The sequence below is a fragment of the Labrus bergylta genome, chromosome 15 (genome assembly GCF_963930695.1).
Source record: "Labrus bergylta chromosome 15, fLabBer1.1, whole genome shotgun sequence".
NCBI lineage: Eukaryota > Metazoa > Chordata > Actinopteri > Labriformes > Labridae > Labrus > Labrus bergylta.
The window spans coordinates 27,462,805-27,477,309 of record NC_089209.1 but is presented as its reverse complement, the minus strand read 5'-3'; the positions used below and the strand labels follow the sequence as shown (position 1 = coordinate 27,477,309).

General features: G+C 40.1%; 1 protein-coding gene across 1 annotated transcript; it reads left to right on the top strand.

The window, feature by feature from the left end:
* Positions 1-1,225: 1,225 nt before the first annotated feature.
* Positions 1,226-14,067, top strand: LOC109991680 (gastrula zinc finger protein XlCGF8.2DB-like). The gene is made up of 2 exons (XM_065963796.1): positions 1,226-1,453; positions 9,833-14,067. Exons 1-2 carry the CDS (start codon positions 1,360-1,362, stop codon positions 10,894-10,896), a joined length of 1,158 nt encoding a protein of 385 aa, XP_065819868.1. The 5' UTR covers positions 1,226-1,359; the 3' UTR covers positions 10,897-14,067.
* Positions 14,068-14,505: the final 438 nt, after the last annotated feature.

Genomic DNA, 14,505 nt, shown 5'->3' with positions numbered 1-14,505 from the left:
TGTGTGTCTGCACTTCATGTCAGCTGATCAGAGAAGTTGAGTCAAAAGAAACTCATGACTGTGGAGCAGTGGTGATAGGCGATGCTCTGTCTATGCACTGGTTAAGACTGACCTGACTGACCACAGAATCTGGGGTTGTTATGAGCTGTTAGGGTTCTGGAATGACGAGTCAAAGGACCAAAGGACCAAAGCACAGAATGTTTACTTTGGAATACATGGAAACATGTCAGTTTATATGTCGCCATGGGAACAAACAATCAGGAAATCCTATTATGGGTCCATTTACATAACACAACAAACAAGAAACAAACAAAGTCGCTGCTTCATGAGTAAATATTTCAGTCCTGTCTCTACAGTCAATACACAAATGTACTAAATCAGTTCCTGATACCCCAATATAGCAACAATGTTCATCAGTGCTCTGAAAACTCCCCCAACTCTAGCATCATGGCTTCACTTTGTTCATGAAATAAATAAACAAGTCTGCTTGTAGTTGTGTTGAAATATTCATAAATGAAAGCAGTTACTTTCATTGCAAATAAGAAAAGTTTTATGATTGATGACGAGTCAGGTTACTGTGGGAAGTGGATAGCACCAAGATCAATCAAAGAGCAAAAGGGGCACTGAACAAAGAAAGAGCAGTCTCAATCTCTCTTGGGAAAGGAGAAGGAAAAGCAATGATTTAAAAAACAAGGGAAAAGAAATATGGCAGAAAAGATGGGATGACGATCAGAAAGGAAGTGGTTTGTATAAAATACAAAAATCTGTTGTCACAAAGAGCTATAAAGAAAGGAATAGAAGGGAGGAAATGATCATAATGAGACTTAGGGTCGGTCATACTGGGCTGAATGACACAATGGTTATACTAGGGAAAAGGAACAGGGACGAGTGTGAAAGATGCAGAACTCAGGAAAATGTAGAACATATATTATTACATTGTAATAAGTATGTAAATGAGAGAGAGAGATTGAAAGAGAAAATCAGCGCTACAGGGCGTGAATGGAATATGAGAGGAATACTGGACACAGAGGAAGAAGGAGAGGGGATAAGAGCTGTCAGGAGGGCTCTTTATTCATTCTTATATTACACAAAGGTGGCAGGAAGAATTTAAAGTCTAGACAAGGGAAGTGACATGATGATACACACTCTTGAACAGTAGGTGGCGGTATGCACCTTTAAGCTGTTTGCGATCCGCCAAAAATTCCCAGAGAAGAAGTAGAAGATGGCGGACCGGGTGCAGCATGTTTTCTGCTAGCTTCGTCTGCATACTTTACCTTCCAACTCAATTCTGTGTGATCGTATGAATCTCTAATACACCATACTGACGCTTTAACCATAAAGTGCTCCGGAAACTGCAGCATGAAGACGAAGAAGAAGCTCTCTTCAGCCCGCAGTAGCTCGGAGATTGAAGACCACGATGATGCTAAGATGGAGGTCTCTACTACGTACTACGGTGAGTGTAATGTATGTCGTTACAGTGTTTCCAGATTGAAAATACAGCAATATCGTACTGCAGCTTTAAAATGATCGTGTTTTACTTAAAACTATTGTACATATTTAAACAAACGAGACGGGTCCTACCGCACTGAATGACAAAACTATGCTCTGCACACCACATGAATTGAAATAAACAAAGAAAGAAAAAGGACTACAAAGTCCAGCTTCAGACCACAGGCCAAGAAGCTTCAACTTTAGAGGTGAACAATGCAGAGTTCATGGAAAGAGTCCTGGAACTCACTGCTGTCAAGTCAGCCCGCGTTTGATTTTTGCTGCTCATTTATCTGCTCCTTTACGGTAAAGAAGAAGAGAGTCGCTCTGACCCATGTGACACTGGACTGAAAGTAGATCACCCTTAGACACACACCCCACGATGGCTGTGTCATCGGAGAACTTCTGCAGGTGGCAACTCCCAGAGTTGTAGCAGAAGTCCGAGGTGTACAGGGTGAAGAGAAAAGGGGAGAGAACTGTCCCCTGCGGGGCCCCTGTACTGCAGACCACCATGTCAGACTCACAGTCTGTTAGTCTGTTGGTGAGGTAGTCCGTTGTCCATGCAGCCAGGTGACAGTCCAGTCCCGCTCTCTCTAGCTTCCCCCTGAGCAGTGCAGGCTGCATACAGCGATTAGCCTAGCTATCAGATAATTTGATTAAGTCATCTTTAAACTGACCAGCACAAATAGTCTCGGTGATTGTCGGCCTATATATGGAAAGTTGTTTATCGTGGTTATGACATTGCTATATGACTGTGTGTGGTTATGTGGGTCAGTGACAAATAAGGGTTTTTCAGATGACCAATTCAAAAATATTTTAAAAACACAATTTGAAAGCATGCATCAGGTTCATTAAAATGTAAGATTTGTATTCATGTTGGTTTTGTGTTATTTAAAATGACATTTAAACTTTTTTTTTTTTACAAAAGGTAAGGCTAAATGGACCTAAAAATGTCAAGTGAAACTGAAAAAATAAGAATATTTTATACATCTGGAGTATATGTAAGTGTACTCATGATTGTAATTACTTCATTTTAAAATAGCACAAGAAAATAGATTTTATTAGGATTATCCCTAAAGTTATGCCCTTTTTCAATACTGAGCGGGACACAAAGCTGTAAACACCTCTGTTTTCTAATACATTTTTGGCAAATTATGTAAAAATTGTTAAAAACATGTTATTTCACTGCAATAGAGGACTACTTTTATTCCACTTTAATTTTCCAGTATTTTATTATATTTTTTTTACAAGAAATACTGGTTACACCAATTGACGCAAACCAGTTACACCAACTGACCATGCTGCTTCTACAGTCAAAGGCCATTGTTTCTTGAAGAAATTGTTGTTAGCTTCCTCCATTTTATGTTTGCTCCACCTACCAAAGTGCACAGAATACCAGTGCACTGATGACAGTAATGTAGCACACGTATGTTTGCCTTGAACACAGAATAGTATAAAACTGAAGTGAATAGATCGGCCTTTTGGATGGGTCTCATAGATCAGCGAATTCTTACTGATACCTGATCTAGCTGTCTTAGTCAAGATGGGACCGACATCCTATACCATCCAATAATTGGATCGGTGCATCCTTAATTAATTCATTAATTACAACATCTGACCAAAATCTTCAGGGGGAATTCATTTATTTAGTATTTGGAATAAACTCAAGGTACTTGTGCCCTAATGAAAGGATAAGAGATTAGTGAAGAAACCCCTTGCCCCAATTATGCCCCTATGCCCTATTGATGATTTGGCTATCCTAGCCTACGGCCCTAGTTGCCCCTGCAACCAAAACAGCATTGCCACCTTCAACAGGCCCAGGCTCTGTTTACAGTATGTGAGTTAGCCATGTTTTGACAACGCTTATACTTACCACCCTACCACACTGGCATTCACAATTCAACCTTGTAGACCGAAGGGTAGCAAGAACCAGGTCATCACCGGTGTTGTCAAGTGGGACCCACCCTTCACCAGATGTTCGTCTAATTAGGTCCACAACTTCCCCGGAAGACTAGACATTCAGCTTTGGCGTCCTAGAGACACCCCCCTCCATGGTAGCTCTCAACGCCCACCATACCCACAGGCAACACTTGACATCTTACCTTCTTCTACATCATGGCCATCACAGCCCAAACAGCATTGCCACCTTCTATAGGACCAGACGTTGGCAAGCAAGCTCCAGGTAGTGGCACGCTGATACTACCTACCCTACCACATGGCCCCTGATAGCCGCACATCTAAAATGCAACTACTGGTGCCAATATTACACCATACATGCATATATTAGATCATACATGTTTAAAGAGCCCATATTATGCCTTTTCTGGTTTTATATGCTCTTTAATGTGTTTTCCAAGTGTCCTGTGAAACGCGGCTTCTCCTACGTCCTCCTGTTAGCTGTAGCATTAGCTGTATGTAAAGCTCGGTTCTAGCCCCCCTCAAAAAAAATTTGTCAGTGTGACGTCTTGTCAGTGTGATATCACTGATCTAAGCCCATTGGCTCGTTGTGGCAAGCCCATGTTGTATGCCCGTTAACTTCTGTAGCACGCCCACGATATGCCGTAGCCTGTGGTAGCACAGCAGTGCTAAGGTGCTAATGTTTATGCTCCCCGGTCCTCTGAGCCAGAGTGGCTGAGCGACTGACCAATTACGGCAGAGCTGACAGGCCGACCAATCAGATCAGACTTGGCACACATGGGGACTCTGAACGTGGGCACTTCAGAGCCTTAGAGAGAGAGTCAGAAGCGAGCCGGTGCATGGAGCGGCAGAACATGAAAACAGACACTTTTTTCGAACTTTATCTATTGTGAACATACTTTAGCAGGTACATAGATTAAATATACGAACCCCAAAAAGGGCAGAATATGGGCTTTTTAAAGGTGCACTATGTAGATTTGGTTGTGAAATTTGAAAGTTGGAGAAGTGAAAGTGATATATTTTCTGAACTGAATACGCAAACTTTATTCAAAGTAAAAAATGGGTCCCTGGAACTCTGTTTGGAGATATAAAGTTACCAGGAGAGTTACGCTTTCACTGTTGCGGGCCCACCACCATAACTTCTCCAGTAGCATTTTATCTTCAAACAGTGTTACAGGGACCAAATGTTCCTCTGAGGACAGTTTGTGTTTGGATTTATGATTGACGTAAACCAAGTAATCTGTAAATTTCTCCAACTTTCACATTTCTCTACTAAAACTACATAGTGCACCTTTATAAATGTAAGTGAATGGAACACAAATATGCAATTTGAAGCTCAACATTTACAAAATGCCAGGGCATTTTGTTCTTGACCTTTGATAATAAGGTTGTGGATGAATCACCACTTTAATCAACACAAAAAAAATACTGATATTTCACAAAAGTGGCCTCTAACAGAAAGGCTTGTCATAAAAGTAAAATAGTGTAACCGGTTACACCATTTGACATTTCCACTTCAAATCATATTTGACAGGCATTATTATTGAGACCTATGTTAGCACAGTTCCTGGTGTGAACATTTCAAATCTAATTTTCAAAGTGAATTCAAGTTTTTAGAATTATCATAAATTGTTAATGTTTTTCTGAGGTCATACCATTTGACATACCTGACCACGCCCTTAAAATGTCAAATTATCTCATGGTTTAAAGAGAGTTGCTAAACATGGCGTGCAGCAGCAGATATGATGAATATATTAACAAAATGGCTCCTTCAATGGTGGTTACACCATGTTGACAATTTGGTACTTGACTGGGTGACACGATTTCCCTAAAATAATTATAATAATAAGAACAATGATGTTCCATTACTTTTATTTACTATTGAACAGTTCTATTGTAAGATTATGCCAGACTAGTTCATAGGGTGTTATATGAAAATTTAACCTTTTTAAAGCAAGTTTAATTCTTTGGTATGAAGTTTCAACAGTTACACCACTTAGACATTTTTGCCTAAATACCCCAATTATTCTCTAAAAATGTATAATAAATATACATTTTAGACTAGGTCCTCAAAACAAAGAATGAAAGCATGTCATTTGTGCATTTATTTTTAAATTTTAAGCCTTTAAAAGTTAACTAAACCTTATGGACACAAAAAACTGAGCGTCACGTCACCCATCTACATTTTGAACAAATAATTCACAAAACGTGAATATATATTTCCATTTAAATCAATTATGCCAATGGTGGTCAATTTGGTACTTGACTTGGTGACACAATTTCCCTAAAATAATTATAATAATAAGAACAATGATGTTCCATTACTTTTATTTACTATTGAACAGTTCTATTGTAAGGGGAGAGAGAGAGAGACTTTTCTTGGCTTGGTGTCACTTCAGCTAGTGCAGCACGGATAAGCTCCTCTTCTACAACGGGTCTACCTGCTGAAGGTGTTTATAAACTGATGTCTCATTGTCTTAAGCAATCACCGCTGCAGCTCCGAGCGATAAACACATTTAGTTCCGGAAAGTTTTTCACAATAAAAATCCCTAATTGCCATCTCTGTGATGTGCTTTTATTTTGAAGAAGACGTTTGAGGAAGTTGGGTGTTATAAGCTGCTGCAACTTAACACATCTCAGATGTGTGAAAATAAATACTTCAAACCAAACAGACTCAGTTAGAAGCTTCAGTAGCTAATAGGTAAACAAACAGAGACTAAAACATCTAACATTTAAACTCTTACAGGCTCATTTTAAAACAATAAATGGATTATCTTTCATCTCAGGTTTAGTTGCAGCTAAGTCAGCCTTTGAGGCTGCATTTGAGACTAACCAGCCTCAGAATAATAAAACTAAAAACACTAAAATACTCTTTACACTTTTTATGATTGAGACAAAGATCCTTTTAGTATTTTCTTAAATACTTTTTAGGTTTAGGAGGTTTAATATGTGATTTTTCACACTTAAATAGAAATCAAGTATATCCTCTGAAAATAACTCTGAGAGTCATGACTGTCTACAATGGGTGTAACACCCGAGTCCCACTGTCTGTGATGTTTTCAGAGTCCTATCTTCACTTTGTTTACATCGCCGGGACGGCCAGCTGACTCCTCCCCTCGTGTATATAAGTTGTTTAATTGAGGGACTAGAGAAAAGAAGAATAACATACTGTACTCACTGCTTAACTGTGTTTCTAGATCACGCTCATTTCAGGTAAATTTACATGCAGTGTGAAGATACGAGCATAATAAAGATCGCTAGCATTAGCATGCTAACACAACAATGCAGCGCGAGTTGTTTTGGTTTCATGCTGGTGCTCAAGGGTGACATCTGCTGGATCAAAAAAATCACATATAAAGCCTTTAAACATTTCCCTTCATAAAACAGCTGATTACTTGAACATATAATCCTTGATTATTTATTCATTATGTATATTTTGTTTTTTCAATGGGGTAGAAAAGAAAATGTTTATCTGAAAAGATAAATCATTGTAAAGATCGGCCTTTAATTAAAAAAACTTTGAGATTAATATCCTCTCGTCCTTTTTTCACGACACACGACGAGAGATGCATTGTTAAAAAAAGTAACTAAGTAACTTTTACTTAAAGTACATTTTAAACAAGTTACTTTTACTTTGAGTACCGTATTTTCCGCACTATAAGGCGCACTTAAAAGCCTTTAATTTTCTCAAAAAACGACAGTGCGCCTTATAATCCGGAGCGCCTTATATATGGATCAATTGGTTAATTGGTTGATCCATACTGGTTGTACACGGCGCTCAGCGACACTGACTCGGATAATGACGAGAGGGAGCCGGGCAGGTTGGATGCCGTACTCGCCCAACTGTTCAATTCGGACACTGAAGAAGAAGAATTCGAGGGATTCGTGGACGGGGAATGAACTGAAAAAGTGAGCTTTACGTGTTATACGTAACTGAACAATGTTGAGTTATGCACTAACACAGGGGTGCCCAACCTTTTTTGAACCAAGATCTACTTTTAAAGTTACCAGTCTGCCGAGATCTACCAGTCCACATAGTGAGCCATAGCCTTTACCAACAGCCTACAAATGCATTTAATACAAATACTAAGTAAAAAGGTTCGCATGTGTGTGTGTGTGTGTGTGTGTGTGTGTGTGTGTGTGTGTGTGTGTGTGTGTGTGTGTGTGTGTGTGTGTGTGTGTGTGTGTGTGTGTGTGTGTGTGTGTGTGTGTGTGTGTGTGTGTGTGTGTGTGTGTGTGTGTGTGTGTGTGTGTGTGTGTGTGTGTGTGTGTGTGTGTGTGTGTGTGTGTGTGTGTGTGTGTGTGTGTGTGTGTGTGTGTGTGTGTGTGTGTGTGTGTGTGTGTGTGTGCGCGCGCGTTGGTAAAACATTTACCCCCCCCCCCCCCCCCGGTTTTACCTGCACGTCCTTGCGCATGCCTGCACTCTCTCTTGCGCGCTCTCTCTATCTCCGCCGCTCGCTCTCTCATGCACGCAGCAATTTCATGAATAAATGAAAAATTAAATACACACAGGTCGGAAGTATACTTGGGCTCCCAACACAGGTATCGTGTGTGGGAAACAGTGCAATGAGATGAAATTGAAATCACTTTTCTATTTTACAATTGTATTTTATATTGACAAAACATCTCGTGATCGACTGAGAATCAGTCAGCGATCTACCTGTCGATCGCGGTCGACTGTTTGGGCACCCCTGCACTAACGTTTGAATTAGCGGTATCAGACTGTGTTTCTTTTACGTGTTTACAACTGAACAAGGCTGGGAGATATTGTGAATATGCACATTAACGTTTGAACAACGTTGAGTTATTGTGAATGCACTACGTACAAAATTACGTTTTGAGAGTTAAGAGAAACGTCAAAGAAATAATTTATTATTTGGGGAAATCGTCTTATGTACTTTTGTTTTTGTAGTTTTATACATTACGTTTTATACGTATTTATATTTATATATTCACAATATCTCCCAGCCTTGTTCAGTTGTAAACACGTTCTATTCTATGCGCCTTATAATCCGGTGCGCCCTATATATGAAAACAGTTCTAAAATAGGCCATTCATTGAAGGTGCGCCTTATAATCCGGTGCGCCTTATAGTGCGGAAAATACGGTACATTTTTAAACTGTTACTTTTACTTGTACTTAAGTAAAATTTCATCAAAGTAACAGTACTTTTACTTGAGTAGAATATATTAGTACTCTTTACACCTCTGCACCACTCAGACATTTTTGCCTACATACCCCAAATATTCTCTAAAAATTCATAAAAAATAAATACATTTTAGACTAGGTCCTCAAAAAAAAGAATGAAAGCTTTTACTGAACCGCAGCTAGTAAGCAGACACGGAGAGTCCAGCTTGTTTCTTGAGAGTCAGGTCGTTTATTACACACACAGAGCTCAAACTGCACATACACTTAAGATACTGACTCGTTTCTCTGCTGTGACACTGCCCTGATCCCCGGCATCAACTACGTGACTCACACACACACACACCGATCGAACACACACACTCGCATCCGCTCTCCCTCTCCTCACTCGCTTCACCACCCACACACGCGCTCTGAGCTATAAACAGACAAACACTACTCGGTAAGAGTTTGCAGAGTCACAAAGTAAGTTAAAACCATAGACTGTAAACCAACGAATGTCAGACAGAAAATATAGTTGACTTTGCAGATGCCTGGTCTGGTTGTAAACATGATAACGATAGTAAACAATGGGTCCTTCAAAAGCCGCGGCCCCAACACATCGGCCGGAATATCACCAGTTTATTCAACACCAGTTAAACCAACGACACGCAGTCAATCTAGCCACCATGATAAACAACTTTCCATACAGTACGACAATCATAGACTATTTGTGCTGGTCAGAATAAAGATGACTTAATCAGATTGTCTGATAGCTAGGCTAATCGCTGTATGCACAGATGCAATGCTACAGTGATCACATTAAATCATACCCTTGAACCTACGCTTCTGTGATTGGCTGAATAGGAAGGAGACATCTGATTGGCTACAGACATTTCCCTGCTGAAAAAAATGCATATGTGAATCTAACGCGTAATATTTACAGTCTTTGATCTAACCAAGGCAGGGGAGTCTCAAAAATCCCACACACAAATGCAGTGAGGTTCACAAATGACAAACAGTTTGTAAATGCAGACTGAACACTTTATATATTTGTTGATTTCTATTACATATATACAAAATTACAAATATTTGTGAGTCAGAAATAGATTTGCGAATCTTATTTTTTTATTTGTGGATTTCTTTTACATTTATATAGAATGAAATATATTTGTGTGTGCATTTGTGAATATTGAGACTGATCTAACTCCATACTTTTCAGCCATTAAAAATGTAATACTTTGACAGCCCTTATTAATATTAAAAAAGCAGTACTGTTAATGTTTGTTTACTGTGTCCTGCAGATGTCCAGCAGCTGTTGGTGAGTAAAGAAGAGCTTCCACCTGAGCAGCAGGAGTGGAGCCACATTCTGGACCAGGAGGACACCAAGCCCCAACACATTAAAGAAGAACATGAGGAACTGTGGAGCAGTCAGGAGGAAGAACAGCTTGAAAGACTGAAGGAGGCTGATACCACCAAGTTCCCCTTCACTCCTGTCTCTGTGAAGAGTGAAGATGATGAAGAGAAACCTCAGTCCTCACAGCTTCATCAGAGACAAACTGAACAGATGGAAACAGGAGTTGATGGAGAGGACTGTGGAGGCGCAGAACCAGAGAGCGACTTAGAGCCAGAGAGACCTTTACAACCTGAGATTGAGGTCAAGATTGAAGACTCTGATGAACCTGAGACTGATGACAGTGATGATTGGCAAGAGAAAAGAGAAGATTTGTCAGAATTAAACTTGAAAAATAAGAAACTTAACACTGGTAAGAGAGCACATAGGTGCTCTGAATGCAGCAAAAGATTTAACAAAAAACAGCATCTGACCAGACACATGTTAGTTCATACAAGACAGAAACCCTACAGCTGCTCTCAGTGTGAGAAAAGATTTAACCAAAAAGGGCATCTGACCAGCCACTTTATGATTCACACTGGAGAGAAACCCTTCAACTGCTCTCAGTGTGAGAAAAGATTTAACCATAAGTCTAGCTTGACAAGTCACATGCTAATTCACACAGGAGAGAAACCCTTCAACTGCTCTCAGTGTGAGAAAAGATTTAACCGAAAGCGGCATCTAACCAGCCACATGAAGATTCACACTGGAGAGAAACCCTTCAACTGCTCCCAGTGTGAGAAAAGATTTAGCCATAAGTCTACTTTGACAAGTCACATGGTAATTCACACAGGAGAGAAACCCTTCAACTGCTCTGTTTGCAGTAAAAGGTTTACCCAAAGAACAAGTCTGACCAAACACATATTAATTCATACAGGAGAGAGACCCTTCAGCTGCTCTGAGTGTGGTAAAAGGTTTACTTCCAAGGGAAATCTGAACAAACACATGATGATTCACACTAGAAAGAAATGCTAATCTGTGCAATGGTAAAACTGATCCAAAATAATTTTGTTCTACTCAAATTTAAAGATAGATGTAATGTAAACATCAAGCCCACAGCATATTGAAGTACACCAAAATACAGTATAGAACCATCCACTTTGAGAAAATGTAGACATCAGAGAAAGACACATTTCAGCATGTTGAGTACTTCATTTAACATGTAAAGAAACAGTACTTAATCACTAGGGGTGGAACAGTACACAAAAATTTTGGTTCGATACAGTTCTCAGTTTTGAAGCTTCGGTTCGGTACATTTTTGGTACAGTAAAGGGACCTGATACAACTCTATTTTTTCTTTATTAGGAACATTTAGAATTTCGCTTTTACACATTGGGCTAAGTGCAGCATCGACAGTTCAGACTTGCACACCTGCTCAGGTTACTTTTTAATAATATTTTAAATTAAACAATGTATAAAAAAAAGAAAACATATAATGAACTTATGCTGCATCCTTCAACCAAAAGAGTCTCCCATAAATAAAAGATATGAATGAAATGAAGTAATTAATATAGCCTATATGTAAAAATATTTCTTTTAAATTACACTGACCTTTTAGTTTATTAAGCCAACAATTTTTTTGAATGCCCTTTGAGCACATAATAAACCTTATCACATCTGGGTGACAGTATAGTTTCATCGCAGAACTATTAATATTTCCCTCTGTCGATATAAGAACTTCAATGGCATTTCTTATGGCTTTGGCCTGTTCAGAATCACTAGCAAAAGGCTGTCTGTTTTTTCCTAGTTGCAGTGATGTTTACGTTCGCGTGGTGCCTTTTCAAGTGCTTTAATAAATTGGACGTGTTACCTGCGACGTAACCCAAATCCGCTGAACAACAACGGCACAGTACGCTCGTCGTCAACGTCTCTTTGTCCGTTATTGTGGGATTGGGGAGGGAGAGTGTTTTCTATCATGCTTCTGGGGCCGCTGCTAGCCGCAGCAGCTGAGACACAAGAATGGCCTGTCGGCAGCAACCTTCTCGCCATTGTTGGGGTTGTATCAAGTCAACTTTGGTTATATTCTTTAATAATTATATTTAATTATTAATAATATAAATAAAATATCATTAAACTATGTTTAATCTGGTTTTGGGGCACCAACCTGTAATCAGGTAAATATAACCAAAATATCACTCAAATCAGTCTCAAATTAGTTATTTAATTACTAATATTATTAATAATGAATAACTATATTTAATAAATTGAAGGCGTGAAATCCGTACACAAAGCCTTCGCACCCAGCTTATATCACAATGCAAATATACCAGTAATCACAAACAACTGCTCTCTTAAATTATAACAGAATTTATTTAAACAAAGCAACATCAATCCAAAATCAATGAACTTAATTAAACAAGTAACTATTATAAACTAATCTAAGCAACAAACATTATCAAGCAAAGGCTTGTGGAAGGGGTGTGAATGTGTGTGCGTGCGTGCGTGAGTGAGAGAGAGAGAGAGAGAGAGAGAGAGAGAGAGAGAGAGAGAGAGAGAGAGAGAGAGAGAGAGAGAGAGAGAGAGAGAGAGAGAGAGAGAGAGAGAGAGAGAGAGAGAGAGAGAGAGAGAGAGAGAGAGAGAGAGAGAGAGAGAGAGAGAGAGAGAGAGAGAGAGAGAGAGAGAGAGAGAGAGAGGGGGGGGAGATGGCTTCGTACCCTCGTGGTCGTTCACGATGGCGCAAACCTAACAAAGACCTGGGTGCGTGCGTGTGTGGGTGGATGAAAGGGAGAGAAAAAGGGGGGGAAGATTACTTCGTCCCACGTGGTCGCCCTTCCGATGGCACACACCTAACAAAGGCCTAAATGTGGCCTTAAGGCCTAAAAGAGACTGAGTTCGGCCCTACACAATCTGTGTCTCTGAGGCATCTGGATAGCCACGAGTGTATAGATCTCTGTGCGTAATGGCGCGGTGGTGGAGTTGGTCTCCAGATGTACGTTTACACGGGAATATGTGTGTATGTGTATGTTCGTAGAAGGGGAAATAAAAGAGAAATGCGTGCCTGAAGAGGCCGGATCACAGTCCGACTCCCGCGCCACAACTCGGAGTAATTCCCTTCATTCACAGAAACAAACCAATAGCCGAATTCAGGTTAATACGGCTTACACTGGCCTTTCTGATCAGAAGAGTAATACCCGGTTATAACGCTGTTACGCTAAACACATATAGGACGCAGCGGTCCGAAACAACAAGAGTTTTAAACGGTTAAAACTCAGGACGCAGCGGTCCAACAAAGATAAAAATTACAGTTTCTGCTTTGATCAACAATTGTTAAAAACACTCTCTAAAGCTAATTCTGCCCAGACCTAATTAAGCCTCACTTGTGAATCGCTTTGTCCGCGATTGGTGAAAGGAAAAGAGTCCGGCGATGGAGCAGATCTTCTGTCCGTCCTGGTGCAGAGGCGTCTGATGGCGGCGAGGGTCCCTTACGGCGAGAGCGGCTTCGTTGGTTCTCCGTCGAGTGGAAAGATGTCCGTTGATGTCCTTTCGTTGCAGGACGGAATAAGACCGTTATCTTTCTGATAATCTGTTATAGTCTGACGCTCTCCGAGAAACTGAGATGCGTTCACTGGACAATCCAAGCTCGGAATTTAGAACACTGCCGGCCGCGGATTACCTGCGCGCCAAAAACTTAAAACAAAGGAAGATTGTTGCAGGAAACAGGAGATCTTCTTGGGTCTCCGAGCACCGAAGGTCAGCGCGTGAAAGAGGGCGAGCAATGGAAGTCTTGGAGCTTTGTAGCCTGGCCTGCTCCATGGGGGTCTACCTCAGGTCCCCTCCAATGAGGAGAGAGAGGTTCTGGTCCCCCCTTTACTTCACACGTAGGTGTGAAGTACCGCAGGGGATTCTGGGATTAAGAGTCCTTTTAGGCCTCTTTGTGATCTCAGTGAATAACTCAAATGAGGCTTTTACAGAGGTGCAGGCCCAAGTCCATTGTTTGACCGTCCTAAGCCTGCGTGGCCCAACACCATCTTTCAAAATCTTTCTTAATGTTTGATGATTTTTTTCTCTCTTTGGTTTCAGTTTCAGTCTGTCACCAAAAGATGGGCTTCAGGCCAGACAACAGCTGGCTCAATGAAAACATTTGTATTCATAATAAACAAAAATACTGACCTCTATTTTCAAATAAATAAACATATTTTGTCTGTATGCATGGACTGGTTTCTCTGCGTCTGTTTGGGATATGAAGAATCTGAGTTTTTATATGCACTTTAAATGGTAAAATGCTGTTCTGGTAATGTTGGGGATATAATTTTCAAAGCTAAGGTAGGAGTCTAAAATATTTCCAAGATTTTTGGCCTGCTCACTGTATTTCATTGACATGGATTTGAGGTGTAGATGGATATGTTGTCTCTGAGTTTTGGAACAATGAGTAATTCAGTCTTTTCTGTGTTGAGTTTTAAAACATATCTTTTACACAATCTGTAAGTTTTTCCAATAAAGCTAAGATCATCATATGAAAGTGAAATGTATACCTGTGTGTCATCAGCATATGAATGATATATTTTGTTTCTACATGATTGTACTAAGTTGGAGCATGTATAGATTAAAAAGCAGCGGCCCAAGGAATGATCCTTGTGGAACCCC

Excerpts from the sequence above, each read along its gene's own strand:
- LOC109991680 (XM_065963796.1), top strand. The coding sequence starts at position 1,360 with ATGAAGACGAAGAAGAAGCTCTCTTCAGCCCGCAGTAGCTCGGAGATT. Across the intron at positions 1,454-9,832 it reads GGTCTCTACTACGTACTACG|ATGTCCAGCAGCTGTTGGTG; the intron begins GTGAGTGTAATG and ends TGTGTCCTGCAG.